The 25,468-nt window shown below is 32.8% G+C and overlaps 1 protein-coding gene across 10 annotated transcripts in view; it reads left to right on the forward strand.

The window, feature by feature from the left end:
- The window catches only part of LOC129794876 (dystonin), an 80,352-nt gene that overhangs the window by 19,898 nt on the left and 34,986 nt on the right, over positions 1–25,468 (forward strand). For 6 of the 10 annotated variants that reach the window (XM_055835782.1, XM_055835783.1, XM_055835777.1 and 3 more), the window contains exons 2-7: positions 275–784; positions 3,455–3,606; positions 5,029–5,199; positions 16,744–19,219; positions 22,006–22,636; positions 22,713–22,848. In XM_055835782.1, the coding sequence (XP_055691757.1) occupies positions 598–784; positions 3,455–3,606; positions 5,029–5,199; positions 16,744–19,219; positions 22,006–22,636; positions 22,713–22,848 (3,753 nt within the window). In that variant the 5' untranslated portion in view covers positions 275–597. Of the gene's footprint in view, positions 1–274; positions 785–3,454; positions 3,607–5,028; positions 5,200–8,751; positions 9,560–16,743; positions 19,220–22,005; positions 22,637–22,712; positions 22,849–25,468 lie in introns of those variants that run through there. The other 4 variants (XM_055835789.1, XM_055835786.1, XM_055835779.1 and 1 more) reach the window with 3 other exon arrangements.

The following is a 25,468-nucleotide window of genomic DNA, read 5'->3' on the forward strand; positions in this document are numbered from 1 at the left end:
TATTGTAAGAAAAGGCATTTTATTTGGGAGAAAAATTCAGGAAGCTCAAGAGCTGGAGAAGCAGCTCTTTTTCGCGACTCAACAATATATTTCTGATATTTATAAAAGCAAACAAATCCGTGTGAATTCCGTGTTTGGGAAGTTATCAGAATAGTTTTATCATAAAGGAAAAAAAAATAAACATTTAGTAGTGTTTGTGTGAGAATTCAAATCAAAATGAATTGTTTTAGAGTTTTTTTTATTCATTTTCTCTTTACTTTTGGCATTCTTCAAGAACTAGCAGCAACGTAGTATAGAATTGTAATGAAATCAACAGAGAAATAACGAAAAAAAAAACGAGAGTGTAAACCAAATATTTATCAATGAAATGATAAAAGAAATATCGTGAACTAAAAAAGCCCCAACATCACCCCAAATCAATCAACAATCGCAATAAAGGTGTGAGGAAATATTAAATTAGGTACACAAAGTTCCACTTCTTAAAGAGAAAGAAAGAAGGAAAAAGAAAGAAAATCAAATTGTAAAGAAAAAGTTCTTTTTGCGTGTGAAACCCATGTGCCATTTGAGGGAGGTGAAAAAGTGATAAAAAAAAGAGGAATGTCAACGCAAATTTACTACAAGGATCGCCTGGGATTCGATCCGCGTGAAGATGTAATTGATAATGTACCAAGGAGTGGACATAAGGCAAAATTACACGATGGGAGTCCCTTCAAGGAGGATAGTCCGCCAAAGAGACTCAAAGACCAACATGGCGGCTATGAAGATGCTCTGACACAATTTAAAGGTTTTACTTGATAAGAATTTTCCTTTTTTTTTCTACCTTAAGCTCTAACATGTTTTTTACGAGCACTCTCTGTAACATTTTAATGAGTATTATTTATAAATTTAAAAAAAATTGCGTGCAAATCGCTTAAGAACTAATATTAAAACCAAATATAACTTTTAATAATACTTGTATTGATTTAAAGGAGTTTATTCACTTCGGGGTGTTTGTGTATGAAATGTCAGACCCTGGAATATAAATTAGAAACGATGGAAAAGAAACGTCAAACGTTAGAAATGAAATTTGAAATTTGTTTGACATTTCTTTTTTAACGATTGATGCATTATTCATTCGTTTGTCGTTACTTTTTAAATGTTTGGCATTTGTTCATTGAAATCTGACCTTTATTTTCTATAGATTGACGAAGAAACTTTAGAAAAAAGGAGGTTAGACATTTAAATAAGGAATGTCAAACGTTAAAAAATAACAAAAAACTACATCAAACGCTAGAAAAGAAATGTCTGGCGCAAACGTCCTTTTTAATTTTAATGATTGACGTTTTTTCTGGTGTCAGATCAATTTCACATTCGTGTTTTTTTTGTTTTTTTTAACGTTTGACATTTGTTTATTCAAATCTGACATATATTTTCTAACGATTGACGAATAAGCTTTAGAAAACTGATTATTAACAAGGGATTGAACATTAAAAAAAGTAGTGTTAAATGTTAAAAAAAGAAACATCAAACATTCAAAAAAGAAATGTCAAACGTTAAAAAAGAGAAAAAAAGACGAAGAAAAGAAGCATTAGACATTAGAAAAGAAATTACAAACGTAAGAATTACTTTTTCAATCATTATAATATAAAATCAACAAGAGCATTAAAGTGAATAAACTCCTTTCTTTTATGAATTTATCACACGATGAGATCCTTTGAGATCACAACAAAATATCAACTAAAGCAAAAAGTATTTACATAACTACTATTCAGAAAACAATTTTTTAATAACTACAGAGCACAAAGTTTGAAAGTTTTATTCACAAAAAAAAAAACTTTTAAAAATTTCTAATGAAAAAAAGCACTGATGACATGAAATTATATACATTTCCACTGAATCTTTTGCATTCTACTGAAAAGCTTTAGCAATTAATAAATAAATGCAAATGTTAATTTTTAGTAGAATTAATTATTTTCGAAATTCAATTAAAATGAATATTTTTATTTAGAACGCGTTACTACTTAGAATATCTCAGTATCACCCGTAAAAATTATTTGTACAAGAAAATGAAGTATTTTAAACATTTTAGCCAAGACACAATTTGTACTATAAAAAAAAAGGTTTAAAAATTTGAAAGAAATTCAAAATCAAGTTCTTGAATATATTCTTGTTCTTGTAAATTGTAAAAGCTGTGACTGTTTACAATAAAAATTCTCAGTCGATCCTATTACTGCTTACATACCTTTATGCCTATTTGTTGGATAATTGAATTTTATGGTTTGTGTCTTGGCTACCATAAAGTTAATTTATGGCTAAAAGAAAAATCTTATCAGAGGCTTCGTAAAATCTCTCATTTTTTAAAATAGATTTTTTATTGTTATGGGTTCCATCCATTTAAATGATTTATTCTTATAAAGTAGAGATCAAATAGTAAATTGACTAATTACTATATCCTAATTTGACAAGTAACATTATTATTTGAAGCCATCGAATTTATTCTGGACATGAAATTATTAAAATAATCTTCTATTAATTCTAAGCAATGAATCTTTTCTATTTGAATTGATCTTTAAACACTTTTTTGTCCTAAATTCCTTTTATTTTATTAGAAAGATATTGAAGAACATTCCTTGAGGAGATTAAGAAAACATAAATAAATCTCATATGATTGAAATATTCAAACAGAATAGTTCTGTTGACTGCAATATGATAAAACATGTGATTTTATCGATCAATTAAATGCACCTCTGAGTGAGAAATTCTTGAGATTTTCTTTAACACAAATCTCTATTGAGCTGTGTTCCCCTCACCACAAGTTAAATAATAATGTTTTATTTATTGTCATTGGCTCAAACACCTCCGCGTAGCTTTTTTTTTACGGATAAATCATTCAATGAAAAATTTTCGCTTCAATAAAGTTAAAATTGAGCGAGAGTTTAGAGAGGTAGAAGAGCAAAAAAAAAGTATTATTAATGCCAATTTATGCATAAGAAATTGTTGGTGCAAAATTGGCTGTGGAATTTAATTTAACATTCAACAGGGGGAATTGTCAATTAAAACGACCAACACGGGCCTCCACCAACCATCGAAATGTCACTGAAAAATTATTCTTATTTAATTATTATTTTAATTTTATTCTATCATGCCGAGGCAAATGCTCGCGCAAAAGCTGCTAATTCTTGTATGTTGATTATTCTTCTGCTGGAGATTCCTTTTCGTATGGCTGGCTCAAAAAATAAAAAAATAAAAAAAGAAAAGAAAATACTTTGAAAGAATTTCGAGAATTTTGTGTGGCTTTGAGCACAAAGAAGCCACAAATAAAAAAAACACAAAAATTAATTTTTATCGCTGTCTTCTAATTGCTGCCTTAATTGTAATTTATTTGATTGAATATTTTCTTATATCTCGGTATCTTTTCTTTTTTTTCGCCCTCCTTCTCCGACCCGTTGTTGTCAACATTGATGACAAATTGCAGATGAACGCGACGCAATACAGAAGAAAACCTTCACAAAATGGGTCAATAAACACCTGAGCAAGGCTGGAAAGAGGATTCATGATCTCTTTGAGGATCTTCGCGATGGAAGGAATTTGCTCACACTCCTCGAGGTGCTATCCGGAGAGAATCTGGTTCGTATTTTAACATTTTAATGATTTTTTTTAGAGCAATGGCGTAGTCAGGAAATGTGTTTGGTTTGAGTGTTTAAATACGTTTAAAGTTCTATGAAGTTTAGGTTTTTTTTTGAGAGGTAAAAGGGAATTATTTTAAGGTTAAAATAAATGCGAAATATTAAAGAAAAAAACGTTAAAATTTAAATAAGAAACGTTAAATGTCGGAAATAATATTAATTGTTGGAAAATAAATAAAAAACGTTAGAAAAGAAACTTTAAAAAATTTTAAAAGATACTTCAGCTTTTAGAAAACAATTATTAAACGATATAAAAAAGGACGTCAAACTTTAGAAAAGAAACATCAAACGGTAGGAAAAAATCGAACGTTAGAAGACAAATGTCAGACACTGTAAAACAATAAAAAAGAATCGTTAACGTTAGATAAGAACAGTTGAACTTTTGGCAAAGATTCTTTTCTCTCAATTTTAAAGAATATTCCCTTTATTGAACAATATGAAAGAAATGTCAAATTCAAGAACAAAGAAACTTACATAAAACAGAAATTACTAATGTTAGAAAAGAACTACAGAAGTTAGATAAGAAACAACGGTGTTAGAAATGAAGCGACAGTTTTAAGAAAAATGTAAAACTTTTGAAAAATTAACTTCAAACAACAACAACACACATAGCCATTTGTCCCATTACTGGGGTTGGCTTCTCACACACAAATTTTGGCTTTGATTTTTTAATGACCGGCTGCCGACCTGACGTCAACCTCAGAGAGGCATTTTTTTGTTGCATTGTGGACTTTGTGTTAGGAGTATTCCTCATTCATAAGTTTTTATCACAAGCAACGGTGCAGAGCAGTCAATATCAGTTCAAGAGTTGCCTCTCGTTGTAATATTGCACTGGTGGGAACGAGTGGGGGCATTCCTGACCGAATGAGATCTTTTTTCATATCTGCATTACAGCCAATCGAACACCACCGAGCCTCGAACCCGCCGACCCTCCCAGGGACAGAGCAAACGGACACTGGGATCGTCCGCTTTGCCACTGCTCTACTGGGCCGAAAGGAATATTTATCTTAATTGAACAAAATATTCCAATCTTCGGAAATATTCGATTTTTTCGTAAAAAAAACCAAAAATTTTCAATAGAAAGAAAATTCAAACGTTAAAAATAAACATAAAAATTGTCAAAATCTGCTAATTCGGATGCAAAACCCGTTTAAATTGTTTAGTAATCTCAATTTTTTTTAAATCCATTTTTATCGTCTTTTAAATTAAGGAAAATATCTTAACACACCCCCTGAAATAAATTCCTAACTACGCCCATTTTTAGGCTTAAAATGAGAGTATTTTATTCCACAAAGAGTCTAAATTTTGCTTATTTAATATTAATTAAAATCCTTCATTTTATTCCTTTCTTTTGCATGTGTAGCCACGTGAAAAGGGAAATATGCGCTTTCACATGCTTCAAAATGCTCAAATGGCGCTAGATTTTCTCCGGTATAAGAAAATTAAATTGGTCAACATACGTGCTGAGGATATTGTCGATGGGAATCCAAAATTAACTCTTGGACTTATTTGGACAATCATTCTCCATTTCCAGGTGAGTTTTTTTCTTTTTCTTTTTTTAATTCTTTCTCTCTGGTCTCACTGTGACACCTCGCGATTCTCAACATTAAATAAGATTTGTTAAAAAAAAAAAAGAAGAAGAGAAGCTTCTTGGAGAATTCATTTGGGGGGAAAATGAAATGGATTTTATGCATAAATATAAAACTCCTACGGATAAAACACGTTTGTCGCGCCATAGAGATTTTTCTCGAAGTTCCCTCTATATTGGCATGATCACTGATCAGTGTGGTGTTGATTAGTAATTCCGATGGAAATATTTTGTTAAGTGGGTTTTGGAAATAATCAATAAGTTGACTTTAAAGACAAAAACATGCGAAAGAAGAAAAAATGAGATTCAGAAGAGAATCTCTTGATCTTGCAAAAGTAAGAAGAGAAGATAGATGAGAGACGATTGGAGGTAAGAAGAAAAATAATAATATTAAATACTAAAAGGAGTTGTGGAATGTGGGATGTTTTTATGGTTTGCGACACCTTTTGGCGTGTGGTGCACTGAAGATTGAAGAGTGAAAAAAAATAAAGATATTTCCACACGTCCGACAGTAGATCACAGAAACGATTAAATATCACATCAATGGAGAAGATTATCAACTTCTATTGAGATCAATATTAAACCGTCTATAGTTAGAGGTGATCTCTCATCACACCAAGATGAGAGATCAATTTGTTGCGCACTGAATGTGTTCTCAACCACACATTTTATTGTTTTTAATTCTCAATTGGATGTCGTTTGTCAATTGATCATTCTATGTAATAAAATATATAGCAAAATGTGCATACAGGGCAATTTGTAGAGCAACAATTAGCACATTTTAATTTATTTAAAACAACAATTTTCTTCGTTTTTTAAAAAAACTATAATTACAATGATTGTTTCCATATATGTTGAAAAGCATCGGCGCGCGTTTTATTTGCAAGTGTGGGATGCGACAAGATCACCAAGTTTGTATGTTACGCAATCCAATGCCGGGGCTTTGGAGATCAGTCGCGGGAGAAGTCTAATAAACAATACAATGGACCTTAAAAGCGAACGCGCGCGCGAATAAATGGGTTAATGTAGGATGATCTTTTTTTTTCGGCAGGAATTTATATGTAAAAAGGACTAAAAAAACTAATTAAAAGATTAAGGATTTCAGAGTAGTAATTGAGCTTGAAAGGATTAATAACAAATTTAAGAATTAAGAGACAGGATTTTTTAAAGGGTCCTCTCAAGTATTTTAGACGCTTTTGCATCCATGTAAGTGTTAAGAAATGATTCTACAAAAATCTTTTTACTTAAAAGGTAGTTGATATGTTCATTTTAACTTTTTTGCGTCCGCATAAAACATGGAAACATTAAAATATGCGTCCTTTTTTATACCGATATTTACTCTTTGGATGCTTTTAAGGTTATCATTTCGGAGTTAAAATGTCTTCTTAGGCCTTTTCTAGGGAAACCTAATTTATTTCCAACTTGAAAAAAATAATTAAATTCGAGAAAATAAGATATTTGATATTTGATCCCATTGGACACAAAAGAATTTAAACTTAATTGATGCATAACATTAGAAATTTTGCGAAATGCCAAACATTATTTTTTTTAAACAACGTCTACTGTTAAAAGGAGCTTATTCACTGATACGTGGAAAAAAATTCCTCATGCGAGGAACAATGGAAACACGGTTAAAGGATCAAAAAAGAAATTAAATGAAATCGCCAGTGACTTTCTATATTTTCCATATTTTTTCAGCTGGGAAAAGTGCGACGAAAATTTCCTTAAAAAGAATATGAAATGACGTCACTATCGTGATTTTTGTCTCTTTTTTAATTCCTGAAGCATTCACTAATTATTCGTCAATAGTTTTTTGACAAAAAATCTTTATCTATCATGTATTTAAATCTTTGAGGATCGAGGTTTTTAACCTCAAAACTTTGACCTTAATTTTCTTCTAAGAATTTTTTTTTAAACCTTTCTTTCTGCGAATTCGAGTTAATTGAATTTCTCTACATTAGATGTAGAATTTATCTTAAAATGTAAAATAGATTTTAATTTTGACAATTTCTTGTTTATTGTACCTCTACAATATTAACAGTGTTTCTATAGTTCATGGAATTTTTCAATATAGCAGTCCATAAGCTCCTTTGATAAAACCGTTGGAACGTTAATCAATTCAAAATTAAACGTTCTTTACATCAAATTTTTACAGAGTACAAATAACATTTTAACTAATTAATTTCTGTCTTATAAAAAAAATAATGCAACGGTTGCAAATTATCAGTCTTAACCCTTTCGAGACCGCATAAAAAAAACGCTTTTCCAAACCTCCTAATTTATTGCTTATTATCCTGACAAAATGAAACATTCATCTTTGAATTTTTAACATTTTTCGATCAATACGGAATATTCTTATGATCCAAAGTAGAATTTTCTGATCAAAAGATTTTGATCTGGAATAAACCTCTGGAATTTCACAGAAAGAGCAATAAGAGTGCTAATTAAATAATTTGTTCTTTAGTTTCTTTAAATCTAAGTTCCTTAAGTATTGGTCCATTATATTTTTAATTCAGGTCTTGCCAAAATTCATGGATAAAAGGGTTTGTAAATTTTCTTTTCGTATTAAGCTTTTTTTTTATAAAAAAATTTCTAAAAGTTTTCTTTTTTGCCTGAAATTTTCTTTTTGCTCTGGAATCTTTTGCTGATGAATTTTTATTTTGCTCTGATCGACTTATAGGACAAGAGAATGAGTGTAGGTTGCACAATATCTCTGTGTGACACTGCTTCCTAATAAAAATGAGATCACCATTTTAGTGTTGAGACACTGCTGTTGATCATTCTAATCCACGCCTGAAGTAAAGCAGCTGCACTTTGCCCTCATTTTTGTAGGTCTTCCTACCAATGTCGTCATTGTTTTAAAAAGCAAACTATAATGAAGTTTGTTTAAATTGTTAATTACCATTTCAATGATGGAGGAGGGTGAGGTGCTGCGTTGTGACTTTGTGAGACAAAAGACCACACTGTTGCTCCTCTGGTGTAATCAGTAGAGATCAGTTTGCTCTCATTTGTTGATGAGGATTGGAGTTTGTGGAATATTGATGAGAAATTCGGTCTCAATGATGCCCATTGTGGGGGTCCCAACATATAGTTAGTTGACATGCCATGGCGAGCCTTCTTGACATGTTATGGGTGACTTCATGAAATCCGTGTGTCAACCTTGTTGAACGCGCCAACGCCGTGTGGAGATCTAGGCGGTTGTGTGTTGTGGTGGTAACATGTAAAAGAGAGAGAGACGCGTGTTTTGCAATTTTTTTTTAAAATACTTTTTGAGATGTTGAATGGAGAAGAAAAAAAAAGACCTACGGCGCCGCTGATGGATAATGCTGCTTAGCGTGGAGTTTTTTTTTTCATTTTCAAAAGTAAATTCTGTGCCAAAGAGAGCGCGCGCGAGAGAAGCTCAACGAAGCTGTCCACAATACTCTTATAAAAATATGTAAAGTACAATATCGTGTTTTTTAAAAAGCGATCTCCACAGCGAGCTTTTTAGTTGAACTTGAACAATCGCAGCGGATCAATCGATCGGAGGTTTATTGACGAGTGGTCGGTCAGAGGAGTGAGATTACACCTTTTACACAAAATCAACGTTGAGAAGTTCTCGTGTTGTGTATTTTGTGTTTGTGCTTCGTTTTTTTTTCTCTCCTTAATTCTTCTACCTCTTGTTTTCGATCAACATTCCCAGCTTCTTGTCTTTCAAAAAATTTGTTTACTTACACGATTCCTTAATATTTTACTTGCTGATCTTTCATTTGCTGGGCTGAGAAAATCAAATAAAACTCTTGTGAATGGCTCATGTTGTGCAAGAACCTTTAAACCTCTGATTTTTTTTTCTTCTTTAAATGATTCTTCTTCTTTAACACCATAAAGACAAAACAAATTGTTCAACTCGAAAGAATAAAATTTTTGCGATTTTTTTTTAAAAGAAGAAGAAAGAAAAAGAAAAGTGTTTTGTGGTGCTAAAATTCATTAAAGAAAAAAAGGTGCCACGAAAAGCATGGCGAACTCGAGTGATTTAGTGCCAATGCACATTGATGAGGATAATTTGCATTTGACAAATTATACCAATTCATCGGATAGGCAGATGGCGGCAAAAGTGGAGCGCAATAAGCGCTATTACGTGCAAATGCAGAAGAATACGTCGGAATCTGAATATGTGGGAAGGCGCGAACCTGGCAAGAATCGCCATGTAACGAAGCATTCCATCAAGAAGGTGGTAACAATGGGACGTTTTGAGGAATTTGTCAATCCTGTGGATACAAATACAATGCGAAGGCACAATTGGCCAGCAATTGAATCAAAGAAAATGGTGAGATTTCCCGTCTTTTTCCTCTATAAAGAACATTTTGGGGCTTTTTCTCAAAATCTCAGCAAAATTCTAACGTGTTTTCGATGCAAGAATGCACCAGGTGTCACACAGGGGCTACCTTCTCAGTATGTGTTGTGTTTTATTTTTTGCCAAGTTGCTGTTTCTTCATTTTGCTCTTTTACTCCACGGCATTAAAATCTCAACAACAACACCCAATCATTGATGAAAAATCTCACTTCTCAATGAAACCACCGAGAGAGCGATGTGTGTGGATCGGTGACGTAAGTCGCTGGTGGTTTGGCATTGATTTGTCGTACAAACTGAACGGTGTAATGCGAGAGGTGGATAAGTTACCAACTACAAGGGGTACTGTCTCATTTTTTATTCTATCCATGTTCTCATGTGGTTTAGGTATATGTACGTGGGATTAAATGTGGTGGAAAGGAATGTTTTGTTAGAATTTCTTTTTTTTTCGTAATACTTCTCAGGCAGACGTCCAAAGACACGAAGAAAGGAAAAGAATGGGGGTTGTTTGAATGAGTAATTGCACTTGAAATCTTTAGAAAATTGGATTAGAAGGGATTTCCAGGGTAGAAGTTGTTAGGAAGTTGTAGGAAAAAAAAAGAGGTGAAGAAGTTGACATAGACGGGATTTGAACCCACGCATGTGAAAGTGTGAGAAGAACTACTAGAACCTCTCGGCTATTAATGTCTTAGAAATACAGACAGAGATCACAAAAAATATATATATGGTCGGATATTTTTTTTGAATAATTTTCTCCTAAATCTGAATACGATTCTGTCAAAAATCAATTTTTTTCTTACAATTTGATAGTTATTGTTGACAGTTAAAATGAGCTATATTCAGGCATTTAAGGATGTTGATCTGATTCAAAGAAATTGTCTTTTTGAGAATCAAAATATAAAAATAATGATTCAATAGCAAATGATTAATGATAAAAGAGCAATCTGGGGGTTTTAAATTTTTTTAAATAAAATAATTTGTATATTGAACAAGAGAAATAAATTAGGTTATGTTAACTGGGTTATTTTGAGTGAAAAAAGGTGCATTCAGGTTGTTTCAGTTTGTGAATACTCGCAAAAAGTTCAGAAAGTTTAGGCTTTTTTTAAAGGTTAAAACAAATTAGTATTAAATTAAAAATTTCTCCTAGAAAACGTTTAACATTAGAAAGAAATCAGTAAATATAGTTATTAAAAAAACGTCAAACGTTAGAAAAAAATCATTAAACTTCAGACAAGAAGCATCAAACGTTGGAAATTAATCATTAAACGTTAAAAAAGAAACGTGAAACCTTAAAAATTTATGAATCCCTAAAAAAGACATTAAAACGAATGTCAAATATGAAAAAAAACACAAATGTTAAGAGCTGAAGTCAAATATTTATAAAGAAATATCAAAACAGTTTGCAATCTATTTCTTACGTATTTCAAATTAAAAACAAAGTTTAACGTTAGAAAATAAATTTTAAAATTGAAACGTCAAAGTTAAAAAAGAATTGCAAAACTTTAAAAAATAATCTTGAAACGTTTTAAAAGGAACGTCAAATATTAGAAAATCAATAAAAAACACAGCAATAATAAAATAAAATAAATAAATAAAAAACAGAAACAATTCTGTTAAAACAGAATCTTCAAACGTTAGAAAAGAAGCATCAAATGTTAAATTAAATCATTCCTAAAAAACAATATTGAAACATTGAGAAGAAACATCAGCCGTTAGAAAAAGGACGTCAAAAAACATCAAGTGTTGAAAAAGAAATCTCAAACGTTAAGAATTAAAGTCAAAGATTTAAAAAGAAATATCTAGACAGTTTTTAATCCATTTTTAACGTATTTAAAAATACTTTAGTATTTTAATGTAACGTAAAAAAAGTAATATTTACGTTACTTTATTAATACTTGAGGATTATTTATTTCTAACCTCAAAAGTTTAACCTTCATTTTCTCTGAAAAAAATTTTTTTCTAAGTTTTCTTTCGACGATTTTAAAGTAATGGAACTTCTCGACACACCAGATGTAGAAATTATCACGATTTTTTAAAGAGATTTTATTATGTGACGATTAAAAAATGCTGAATTGGCCATGGTAGCCAGCAAAATTCCGAGGATTCGTTATTTCTAACCTCAAACTTTCACTTTAATTTTTTTTAAAAAGTTTTTCCAAGATTTCTTTTGACGAATTTAAAGTGATTGAACTTCCCTTCACATATAGATTTAGGGTTTATCACGATAGGTTTGAATTTTTAACGATTTAAAAAATTTTTTTGGCCACGATGGCCAGCAAAGTCCTCCAGTGTTAAAACAAGTATTTTCAATAGTAGTGTGGTAATCGATATACATATATAATAACTCCTTTTTTTGTGACATTTCTCTATCTGAAATTGCCATTAAAATATTGATTTAGTAGCCCCTTTTGTGCAGAGAGCAATATTGTAATGATATGTGCAAGCAAAATGTAATTGCGTGAGTGTTTTTATGGATGTGCGAATGTGAAGGAAAGAGACGTGTAATACATACATATATGTAATTTGTGTGACTGCCAATGAGAGTGAAACACCCACACTGGACATTCTTGAACTGCTTAAAAAAGTCCATTTTTGGATTTTTAATACACATGAATAAACAAATGAGTAAATAAGCCCTCCTCGTGCAACCTTCTCCGCCCGCCCAAGTACTTTTTGGCGCGTTTTTTTTTTTTAATTTAAATTTTATTTTTGCCAACCGATGGTTATTACACCACAATATAGAAGAGATTAAGTAATGCGGATTTTATTGGTCTCTCCTGCAATTTTGTACCTTTTCTACACGCTGCGATGGTTTATTAAATGAATCCATTGCTCTCTCAGTTCTCGATGTGTGTGGGTTTGACACGTCGTGGAGGTTGGAAATATTGACGCAAAAGAGGTGGTTGTTGGAAATATTTTTCATGTTTGTTTCTGCAAAAACTAATCTCATTTGGTTATAGATTAAAAGTTATTTGATATGTCAATATTAAGTATTTCTTTTAGCGTCTTCTTCCTATTTTAGTGAAAATTTTTTGCTCTGAAATGTTGTCAAAATTGAGTGCAAAAAAATTGAAATTCTTTTGGTGTTGTCTTGCAAAAAAAAACTTACGAAGAGAGAAACCTTGTAGTCTTATGTATGATCAATGATTGAGATAAAATTCTACTTTTGACCATCAACAAGAGCGAAGAAGAAAAAAGAGGAATCAGCACATAAAAGCTCCTCTCTTGACTATATATGCGACGTGTGGTATAGACTATATATATATTAAATGATGAAAATTCATTTCCAATTTAGTTTGGCCCACTGCAAAAGCCACAGATATTGGCTATAAGTCTTGCCTTTTTCGTTCAAGGCACATGGGCGTCTGATGGAAGATCATGGGAATTATTATCTCATGATGAAGTCTCTCCACTAGATGCTGCTCCTCTATAGCTAGAAGATCACCAAAGATCACATCATGATTTTTTTTTCTTCTAAAATTCGATCTCAAATAATCATTTTTGTGATGATCTTTAGCTGATCTCCATACGTGCTTGTTTTATTGAATTCTTTCGAACCATTTTTGGGTTGAAATTTCAATGATTTTCATATTTTTTCTCTAATGCCAAATGATTGAGCAATAATCACTTGAGGGGGGGGGGATTTAATAGAAGAACATGATGAGGATTTTTATTTCATTTATTTATTTTAATGTTTCTATTTACTCTAAATGGGAAAAACCATTATAAAATTGAAAGAATCAATTTCCCATGAATATAAAATGATAATTGTTGTTTGATAAAATATCCAATTTCATAATATACTTTAAAATGTTTTCTCACACAAAAAACGCATAAGAGAAATTTTTTTCTCAATGTGGAAGAAAGAGGAAGTACCATGATGGTGCACCCAGTGTTTGCTTTCAATTTAGCTGTAACATCGAAAAGAACTAAAAACCTCCAACTGATAAAGTCCTCTTATGATGAAGAAGAAGAAGAAAATACAAGAGGGGTGTTGTGATAGAACCACAAAGGCATAGTTCATTGGGATTCCTCACAGTGAGTGATGCTGATGTGTTGAAATTCGATTTAAATGAATAATTTTGGGGCTGAGGGTTTACGTTAAAGAAGATTTTAAATAAATGAGATTTTGTTAAAGTTTTTTGCACTAAATTTTAAGAAAATTTTCCATTTCCAAGAAGTTCGTGAGTTTCTTATTTGTTATTTATTTCCCTTTCATTATTTCGAAGCTAAAAATTATCTGGAATGAAAAATTTAAATGTTTGAATAACATTTGATGTTTAAAAGGGAATATAAAGCATTAAAAAAAATTACAAAAAGTCAAAAACAAACGTCAATCGTTAGAAAATAAATGTCAATCATAAGGAAAGAACTGTCAATCGGTACAGAAGAAATGTCAAGTATTTTATATGAAACGTTTTAACGTTAAAATTGCTCAGAATATCAAATTTTCTATTACAAATTTTAAAACAAATAAAACAAACGTTAAAATAAAGTCAAGTTAAAGAATTTTAAAAATTTTCAAAAGTTATTAAAATAAATGGAATCTTAACCTCAATATTTATAAGCCTTGACTGTTAAGTCGTTATTTTTTTTTAATCCATATTTAGACTTTTTTAATCAATAGATTAGGGTAAAGGAAAGGAAAAATAATAAAACTTTCAAATTTAAAAACAAATTTATACATCCCCTTAAATAGATTATTAATTATTACCTTATTAATAATCATTAATTCGCAAAAAATCTTTCTTTTCTAATTAGAATCGATTCAAAGTTCTATCACTTCCGTCTTTAAAATTAATTGTGAATTTTGGAAATTTTCTTACCAAAAAAATGACATTTTTTCATAACAATTTGAGGACCTGATGAAGGTCTTATTGGTTTCGAAATATCAAAAGAAAATTATTAATTATAATCATAGAATTTCACATTTTCAATTAAACATTAAAAATCTTAGATTTTTATTGCAGTTTAATATTGATCATGATTTAGTTTTTCAATGCTATTCTCCCTATGCGGTAGTAATAAGGGACTCTTGGGATAAACAACGTAAGGTCCCCTTTATGCATGAGAGTGTTTCAATCTATATATGTTAATTTAATTGTAGATTTCTTTGATAGAAGATTTCCAGTCCCATTTCTTTTTCTAAAGCTCTGCAATACATTTAAATTGAGCACTATTTTATAGAAAAAAGTCCATTAGAACAAGACTTAAAGCCTTTGGAAAATCATGGAAAATTATTCATCTTCTTTTGGGCTTAGTGAGTTCTAAAACGTATTTACTTTAGGATGAAATAAAGCCAATAAAATATCTATTTGGGCCATTTAAAGGGTTCCAAAAGTTCATCTAATCTTTGAAATTTGTACTGAAATTTCGAGATTTAAAGCGAATTTAAAGGGTTTCCTGGTCGCTGAATAAGGCCCAATTTGGGTGAAGGAAAGCCAAGAATGTGGAATACCGTATAAGAAAAAATAAAATAATTCCTCCAGTTGCGGGTGTGGATTGTATGCTAAAATGAAGAGGAGGAACAAGTGGCCATCTGTTGATTGTTAACTCACAATTTTTTTTCTCCGCACCGGAGGTGGCAGAAAGTCTCCGACGAAGAGTGCGAATGAAGAGAAAAAGGAAGAAAAAACGTGTGTGGGAACACTCCCAAAAATGTTCTCACAAAACAGAACGCAAAGTGAGGCAAAGTTTTTTTTTCTTAAACATTTCAAAATATATATCCAATTATCATGCAATTAAATTCTTTTTTTTTCGTGACTACAATACTCCACATTTCTCGGCAAGAAGAGAAATGTTGAAAGGGAAAATTGTTTTGTTGTTTCTTTTTGGTCAATCATTTTATGGGACTAAATCCGTGATTTTTGTCTCTTTGTACTGATAGCGCATGCCGTATCGTCTCCCGATGATGGATTAAATTGGAGGTCAATAAAAATTCCCTCCTCTTTACGCATTTGCGCTATTTTTAATTAGCTTTTCTCACAACAAATATCTTTTTTTTTCTCTTTTGCAAAAGAGAAAAAAGTAATTATACGGTGAGAAATAAAGTTTTGTTGATTTGTGTTGAGTGCTTCCGGTAATTGCCACTGGAAATAATGAATTTTACCTCAAAGATATGAAAAATTAAATGATTTTGATTTATTTATTTTTTTCATTTTAAAAATAAAATTATTTTAAATGAATTTAAATTTTTTTTTAAACTTTGTCAATGAAATCTGTACAAATGACAGCAATATCCGTCAAAAACTTGACAGTAGTTTCTTCTTTTGACAATTTTGACAGCTGCCAACTGTCAAAATTCAAACGGTCAGAATAATTTAGAAATACTCAAACCAGGGAGCTTGAAAAAAAATTGAGATAAGTTTTTTTTTTATTAAAATTAATAGAATATTATACTTGTCAAAAGATTGACAGCAGTATTTGCTCATGAATTGACAATATTGTCAATAGTGTCTGTTAAAAAGTAGAATAATTTAGTATCAAACGATTGAAAGAAGTGTTTGTCAAAAAAAAACAAGAGTTCATTGTTAAAGAGCCAAAAAGAGTCAATTAATTTTATATAAATATACACTGATAAAGGTCAAATAAATTGACAATAAATAGGGTAATGTCAAGTAATTGACAGACGTAGTATTTGGTCATGAATTGACAAGTGTTTAAAAAGAAGGATAATTTAGTTTCAAACAAATGACAGGAATGTCTGTCAAAAAAAAAACAAGAATTCACTGTTTAAGAGCCAAAAACGTAAATTAACTTTAATAAAATTTAACACTGACAATTAATGTTAATTTGACAGTTGATCATGTCAAATAAATTGACAATAAATAGGGTAATGTCATGAATTGACAAGTGTTTCTAAAAAAAAATAGGATAATTTACTGTCAAACAAATAATAGGATATCTATCATTATATCTGGTCATGTCGTATCTGTCAAAAAATTGGATAAATGTCAAACAATTGGCGGAGTGTCTGTCAAAAAAAATGACATTGCGTCAAATAAATTGACAATAAATAGACTAATGTCAAAAAATTGACAGCTTGTGTCACATTCAAATATAATATTTACAAAGAGACCGTTACACAGAGAATTTTGAATTTAAATAAAAATCTTTAGAATTTCTTCTAATCTTTTATTCTCCTTTTTTTTCTTGAATAGATAAGCGATATCGTTGTTGGACACGATGACAATCTAACTGCCAAGGAAGCACTGATGCAGTGGGCTAGGAAGTCCACAGCTCGGTATCCGGGAGTGAAGATAAGTGATTTCACATCATCATGGCGCGATGGTTTGGCCTTTTCGGCCATTGTGCATCGCAATCGTCCGGATATACTCAATTGGCGCGAAGCAAAGGCCTCCCGTCCGCGGGAACGTCTCGAGACGGCCTTCCATGTGGTTGAGAAGGAATACGGGGTGACACGTTTACTGGATCCGGAGGATGTTGATACAAATGAACCCGATGAGAAGTCCCTGATTACGTACATTAGTTCACTGTACGATGTATTCCCGGAGCCACCGGCAATGCATCCGCTCTATGATACCGATGCTCAGCGCAGGATGCACGACTACAAGGAGGCAGCGCAGGAATTTCTGTATTGGTGCAAAGAGAAGACATCCCTGCTGCAGGAACGTGTCTTTCCGGCATCGTTGATTGAGCTGAAGCAATTGCTTGCGGATCTGCATACATTCCGCACAGAGGAAGTGGCCCAGAAGCATCAGGATTTGTCTAATCTCAATGTAATCTATGAGCAGCTGAAAAAGTACTTTGAGGCCGTGACAGAGGAGGAAATTGACGTTGCGTATCGCCCAAAGGCACTAAACAGTGCCTGGGATCGTCTTATGCGTGCCCTTGGGGATCGTGAGAGGCAGCTGCAGCAGGAAACGGATCGTCTTGATAGCTATGATCGTTTGGTGGATAAGGTATTCCGGGAGATAAAGAGGATTGATTTTAAATTAACCGACATTGAGTCACGAATTGCCAAGGAGAGTCGTAATCTCGATAGGGTGCATCCGATTGATGCGAAAAATATTGTGGAGAGTATTGAGACGGATTTGCGGCATTTGGAGCAACCATTGAATCAAGTTAGTAGCGATGTGAGTGTCCTGGAGAATTCCAATTGCCCGGAAGCGCGTGAGCTGCGCAAAGAGGTGAATAAGTTGTGTCAGCGTTGGTCACAAATTCGGGCAACTTTCCACACAAATATGGTGCAGAAGCTCGCTGGGTTGAGCTATCCGATTCAGGAGACAACGGTCACAAGGCAAACACGAACTGTGCTGGAGACACGTCAAGTTGATACAAATCCGTATTTTAGGGATCTGCAGGAGTACACGGAGTGGTGTCAGAATAAACTGAAGAAGCTCCTTGCAGCGGAATATGGGACGGATTTGGCAACGGTTAAGAGTGAATTGCATAAACATCAGCAGGAGCATAAGACAATTGATCAATTCCACTCGAAGATTGTCCATGCGGAGCGACAGAAGAATAATTTCTCCGGGGATGAGTACTCACTGTATGTGCAGCGTCTCAATCAGCTGCAAAATCTCTATGCAGACCTCCTGAGTACATCAACGAAGCGTCTTTCGGACCTTGATGCCCTTCAGGATTTCCTCGTTGCGGCAACGAATGAGCTGAATTGGCTGAATGAGAAGGAAAGGATTGAGATTAATCGTGATTGGGCGGATAAGAATCTCGATCTGTCGTCTGTTCATCACTACTATGAGACTCTCATGTCTGAGCTGGAGACGCGTGAGATGCAATTTGCGGATATTGTTGATCGTGGGGAGAAGCTTGTGTCACAGGCACATCCAGCAGCTAAATGTATTGAAGCGCACCTAAGTGCGTTGCAGTACAAGTGGTCGTGGCTCCTACAGTTGACGCTTTGCCTTGAAATTCACCTGAAGCACGCTTCGGAGCATCATGCCTTCTTCCAGGAAGTCAAGGAGGCAGAAAGTTGGCTCGTTAAGCAGGAAGAGCGTCTCAATAGCAAATACAGTCAAACGGAATTTGGTCTGGATGAGGGAGAAGCTCTCTTGCGGGGAATGCAAGAGCTCCGGGAGGAATTCAATAACTACGGAGATGTCGTTCAAGCACTCATTCAGCGTTCTCACACCATTGTGCCCCTACACGAGAGGAAACAGAGTGTCCTCCAACCTAAACCCGTCCATTCCATTTGTTCCTACAAACAGGGACAAGTTTCCATTGATAAGGGTCAAACACACACCCTCCTCGATACATACGGGCGTGTCAAGTGGCGCGTTCAGGTGCGCGGGACTGAAGCTCTCGTCCCCGGGGTTTGTTTCACACTCCCACCGCCCAATGCGAAGGCAATTGAGGATGCTGAGCGGCTGAGGAAGCACTTTGATCACCTCATTGCACTGTGGCAGAAGAAGCAGCTGCGATTGCGACAAAATATGATTTTTGCCACGATTAAGGTCGTCAAAGATTGGGATTTCGATCAATTTGTCGCCATGGGCCCGGAGCAGAGGAATGCAATCCGCAGAGCGCTCAATGACGATGCGGATAAACTCATTGCTGAAGGTGATCCAAATGATCCGCAATTGCGACGTCTTCGCCGGGAAATGGATGAAGTTAATGCGATCTTCGATGAGTTTGAGAAGCGCGCAAGGGCTGAAGGTAAGTTCTTTTTGTTCTTTATGACTTTTTGATTGAAAAGAATAGAAAAATCTAGTGAAAATTCCCTGCCGATGTAAAATGCCAAGAGAAGCAAAAGGAGATTGTTGACAAGGGTTCAAATAATTGATAAATTTACCACTGAGGAAGGCGTGGTGTAGCGCCGAAAGCTTTGGGAAAAGCATTCGTTTCTTCAGAAGAAGAAAAATTACTCCTTAAAAAAAAACATTCTGTAAAAGTTCCGTCAAGAATTCTTCAATTATGCCTTTTATTTGTTAATTTTTTTTAAAAATATTCTGACCACTGAAGAAGACCCGCTATTAGGGTCGAAAGCTTTGACTTTAATTGCTGCTTTTCCTTGGGCGAGCGGGAATTTCCTCTGATGAACACCGGAAGCCGTGAAAAACAAATCATTAACGTTAGAAAAGAAAATAAAATAGGAGTTAGTAGAGTACCTTTGCAAGTAGATTAGAATTGATTATTTTTGTCAGCAAACATTAATTTTTAAACAGTAAAATATAATCGTTTGATCAGTAAAATAATTGACTAACCAGTGAAATATTCATTAAATCAGTAAAAAAATACGTTTAGTCAGTAAAATATCTCTCTAGTCTGTAAAATACTCATTCGTCCAGTTAAAATGTTTGTTTGGTCAGTAAAATTGACATTCAGTTAGTAAAACAATCGTCTTCCAGTTAAAATGTTCGTTTGACTAATAAATCGGTAAAAAAATATTTTAAACAGCTAAAGTATTTGTTTAATCTTCCTGTTGTTGTAGGAAAAAAAGCATTCTAAGGATACAACTAGAGTATTTGTTTAATCAGTAAAACATTTGTTAAACCAATGAAATATTCATTAAACCAGTAAAAAATACATTTGGTCAGTATTTTTTTTAAAAGTTTGTTCAATAAAATAATTATTTATTCAGTAAATAATTGTTTATCCGGTAAAATAAATAATTCAATCAGTAAAATATTTATTCGGTCAGTAAAATATCTGCTTGTCCAGTAAAATGTATGATCGGTCAGTAAAATAAATGTCTTCCAGTTAAAATGTTTGTTTGTCCAGTAATCGTGTAGTCGGTGAAAAATAATTTTTTCTGTTAAATTTATCCAAATTTTTAAACAATTCGTTAAATTAATCGTTAAATCAGAAAAACATTTTTTTTGTCAGTAAAATATTTCTTAAATCAGTTTGTTCATTAAGAATTTCATTCGGCCTGTAAAATATTTTTGCCACTTTGTTCTTTCAGTACAATATTCATTCGTTCAGTAAATATTACTTTGATCAGTAATTATTTGTTTTGTGATTAAAGTTACTGTAAAATTAGTAAAGTATTTGGTCAGTAAAATACTCGTTCGTTCAGTAAAATTCGCGTAGTCGGTTAAAAATCATTTTTAATACTAAAGTATTCGCCAGAAAAACTGCAGTATTCCTTTGGTCAGTAAAAAAAAATTGTTTGACCAGTAAAACATTCGTTTGTTCCTTGAATTGTTCAATTAAATAGGTAGGTATTTGTTTAGTCAGTAAAACATGCATTTGATCAGTAAAATTATTATTCAAATTTAAGTAAAGAAATAAAGATAAGAAAATGATCAATGCACGGAAAAAAATAAATAGCCAAGATAGACACAAAAAATATTTCTCCCAGCTATTTGGCGTTAGAATATAATAATGTCCAGGGTAGAAATGAATTATGTCTCTCCCAGGTATTTGAAATTTCTAGCTCAGAAATTTTAAAGAAAAATCAAAACATTCAAAAATTAGGTTATGGGATGGTGTTGTTGATTTTCTCTGAAGAAGTGCAATTTTCCTCTGGACCTATTTACAGTAACATCTCATGATTTGTCGGAAAATCTCACAGATATCCCGGTGATTTATGAAAATGACCATGTTTATGTGTGTATTGGAAAAAAAATGACAAAATTTGTGAGGCAGTTAAAATTCTTTTGTAGCCGAGACTGGAGCTATAACTGGCTCGAGTACAAATTATGCGTGGCAGAGACATATAAGAATTTCTGGCTTGGATATATGTCAATTTCTGTACCGTACAACTTTTTTTTCCGTGTGCAGCAAATGCATTACTAAAAAACAAAATGTTTCATTTGGTGAAACAAGTTTTATGTTTCAATAAAACAGTTAGTAGGCGCGCGAATTTAAAATTAATTTGTAAAATATCGCAAATTTAATTTAAAAAAAATTAATTCAACAAAAAATGTTATTTTTTCACTAAATTGCCTGAAATATGTTTCTTGAAAAAATTAAAGTTAAAAGATCAAAATTTAAGATTTTTTATCGCAACAATTTCTTTTTTCAAGTTATTTGTGAATTTTCTCGTGGACACGGAAAGAGAATTAATTTGTATCTCTGTAGCTTTTTGTGGAAATGAGATCAAGATCACGCACAAAGTGATCAATTTATGGTAAAAATTACTGCATTTTGTCTTACTTTTATGGATTGATGGTGTCTCCAATTAATTAATTGAAGATGCCACAACTTTTGCAATTATTCAATTAATTTGGCAAAAAAAAGAGAAGAATTTGTTGAGAAAGATTCGCTTTGAGGGATTTTGTCCACAAAGTACTCTGTCAGAGTATTCCGGAACATTTTGTGCGACGGACACGCGATTTTATTTTTCCCAAAACGATGAAGAAGGTTTTTCGCTATCTCAATCCTGAGACAGGTTGTTTTTGAGCTTTTTTTCGTTCTTTCAAAAGGAGATTTATTCACTGGAATTGTTTGAGAATTAATGGAGGGATTTTTGGGGGATTTTTTTTTGTGTTTTGCAGAGGAAAGCAAACAGGCAAGTCAGCGCTTCCTTGAGCAATGTATTGCCATTAAGACGAATCTGGAATCACTGGCACGTGAGCTGGAGCATATTATTTCCAGCCCATTGCCACGTGATCGTGATAGTTTGGAGTATGCAAAACGCATTCATGGGGACTTTGAGGTGCGCCTAGCGCAGGAAGAGGTGCCAATTAAGCGATTCCAAGAGACATTCCGCAATATCCCCCTGAAGACGCCGGCGCTCAAGAAGAGTCTCGATAATCTCCTTGATTTGTGGAATGAGATTAATTCACAGAGTAAACTCCATGGACAACGTCTCAAATTGCTCGAAGAGGGTCTCATGGAGTTGGAGATTAATGAGCACGTCTACGAGGAAGTTGATGCAGATTTGGCCAACTTCAGTGTGGTTCCCAATCGCCTTGAGGAGCTTCGGGATGTGCTGCAGCGTCTGCACAAGTTGCGCTCTGTGGTGTCAGCACAGCAATTCCACATTGATAAAATGAACACAGCAGTGGATCAGCTGGGACGCATGGGGGTACCCACGAAAGTTGTGGGTGATCTCAAACGTATACATTCCACAGTTGAGCACTTCAATGTCAAATGGAATAATCTGGAGCGTAAATTGGATGCCAGGTAAGAGCTCAAAGCTTAGAAAAAGCTCCATAACAAATTGATTTTTTTTAAAAAATTCTAATCCCCATTTAAATAGAATCCGTGAATGTGAATCCGCACAGAGCTTCATGACGAATCTCCGGTCGAGTCAGGTGAAGGAGGAAACATGGATCGATGGCGCCACAGAGGAGCTTATGGCAATGCCACCACCAACATCAGCTCAAGAACTCGATGTAAGTCGCTTTTTTTTTAAATATCCTTTTAAAGTTCTTTTATTCGCTCTATGGGGGCTAATCAAGCGAAAGAAATTTACCTTTTCGACGAAGTTATGATTGAGAATTTTAAGGAAGAAGTTAACACGTTGAATTCTATTGAAAGTTTTTAAGTTTTTGATACTTGAAAAGGTTGAGAAGTAAACTTAAAGGAAATTCTGTTAACCCTTGAAGGATCGATGATTCTAACCTCAAAACTTTGACCCTAATTTTCTCTCAGAAAGAAAATGCTTTTCTAAGTTTTGTCTCATTAAACTTGTAGTAATTAAATTCACTGTAAGCATAATAATGTAAAATTATCGCGAAATGTTAAATAGATTTTAGTTCTCAGACGATTTAAAACGGTTAATTTGGTAAAAAGGAATTGAAATGAATTCATGTTTAGGTAGAGAATTTTTCAAAGAAAATTTATTGATTTTTTATTATTATTTACGGGTTCCATCTAAATGTTGATTTTCTGAAATGAATTTTAGTGAGAATTTAACCCTTTCACGACCAGAATGGAATAAAGAGAAATCTATTAAAACATCGATTTTTTTTTCAAAAAGAATGGATTTCAACTTACATGTACAGTTGCAAATGAAATGAATGTGAATAAGAAGAAGAATCTATCCTCTTAAGAAGAGCTCTGATTGGCCGATCATTTTTGGAATGCTTCTCCATTGGCTAACACTGTGTCAAAGGATGGAGACTTTCAGAGCAAAGTTTTTTTTGATCAGAGTATGAACAAATATAGCTCAGGGCTAGATCAAACAAATAAAGGAATCTATAAAAATATATATATTTAGAAAATTAATTATTTTAATTTTAGATAATTTATTTTGGCTTTGAATGTAAATTTAGCGATCCAATAGTGCTCGAAAGGGTTAGAAAAAATGTTTGTTAAAAAAACTAGTCAAATATAATATTCATATTGAATGATATAAGATCTTTTCAATACAATTAAAAAAGGCATTTTTTAGTCAAAGATTAAAAAGATTAAAAAATTATTATTTAGAGTAAAAAAGCCAATACGTTTTTTCGTAAAAACCATAAAAAGTTATATTCGAAGCGATAATTTACACTTTTTACGGAGAAAATTCTTATACCATCGTTCCCCTTGCTTTCCTTAACCCCCTTAACCCATCTGTTATATTCACCACCAAATGTTTTATTTTCCCCACTTTTTCTTTTTTAAGTTTTCGAATTCACCATCTTTTCTGTCCCACGTCGGGAGCGCGCCAAATTCAAACTGATACTTTTTCAGTTTCTAGACCAGTGCCTATGCTTTCATTAAAAGAAGTATGATTTTCCCTGAAAAAAAAAAGACGTAGAATATAATAAAATGACTTGAAACTGTTCCAAATATTATCCAAAGTCATCTCAAAAACTCAAAAATGCACTAAATTCAACAAGAAAATGCAAATAAAAGAGAAAATGTACAAAACACGATACAATGCAATGAAATTGTGATAAAGATCTTGTAAAATTTAATGAAAATTCCACAAAATGCGATAAAAAAGCCATGAAAATGCCATTAAGATCCGCAGAAGCTTGAGCTTTATTTCTTAAATAAAGCTCAAGATTAAAAAAAAAACTACGCAAAAATGCAATAAAAATGAGTCAATAAAATGAGGTAAAAAGTGCAAAATTCGAGGAAAAAGTCGATAAAAACAATGATTTCTTTTATATTGTGTTTTATACCGAATAATAGTGAAAAGGATGGGGTGAATAGTGAAGTAACTGATCGCTAATTAACATAGAATTTCGTTAATTATCAAATTATTTCACTTTCGATCCATGAAAAAAGAATGAGAAGAGATGTGTAGGGCAGAAAAAGTTGTGAAATCTCGGGAAAAAGAAATGAAAATAAAGGCCCAAGTGAGATTTGAACCAGCGTCATTTGATAGACACTGGACGCTCAAAGGTTGCGAGTATAACCTCACGGCTATAGGATACTTATAAATAAAAGAGTTATGACTAAAACTAATCGACTATTGAGGCTCCTTAAGCAACCTAAATGCTCAAAAATTCTTAATTTTTAAGCAAAATTTTCATTTATTTCGCAATGTTTCACAGTGAAAGGTATTAAAAAAGAGAATTTGGGTTGTTTTTCACTATTTTATGAATTAAATTTTTGTCAAATCCTGAATTTAAATCAATCAATTACCCAACAAAAAAAAATAATAAGAAGAAATACCCCATATTAGGCAAATTTACCCTATTTCAAAACAGCTTTACAACTTCCATGAAAACATTTTTACGCAAAAAAGAATATTTGTGGTAAAAAAAAACATTTCTGCTATTTAGTTTTTCAGCCACAATCATAAAATATCGATGTTCAATTAGTCAGTAATTTAAGCGGAATGTGGGTTGTTTTAGCACCTCTTTTTTGCAGTTTAGAGTTTCATTTTTTTTGTTCTCTTCATTCCTTCCATTCATCTTAATTCCTCAGCCACGAGCTTATTAAATTCCAAGCAATTGCTCAGTGAATCTCAAGGCAATTGTCAGCTGCCCAAAAGTGAGTTAGTTGTTCGTCTCACTCTACCCTCTCCGCGCTAAAATGGTTGTACTCTTAAATAACAATTGAAATTAATTATAG

Source organism: Lutzomyia longipalpis, chromosome 4, assembly GCF_024334085.1.
Source record: "Lutzomyia longipalpis isolate SR_M1_2022 chromosome 4, ASM2433408v1".
Lineage (NCBI taxonomy): Eukaryota > Metazoa > Arthropoda > Insecta > Diptera > Psychodidae > Lutzomyia > Lutzomyia longipalpis.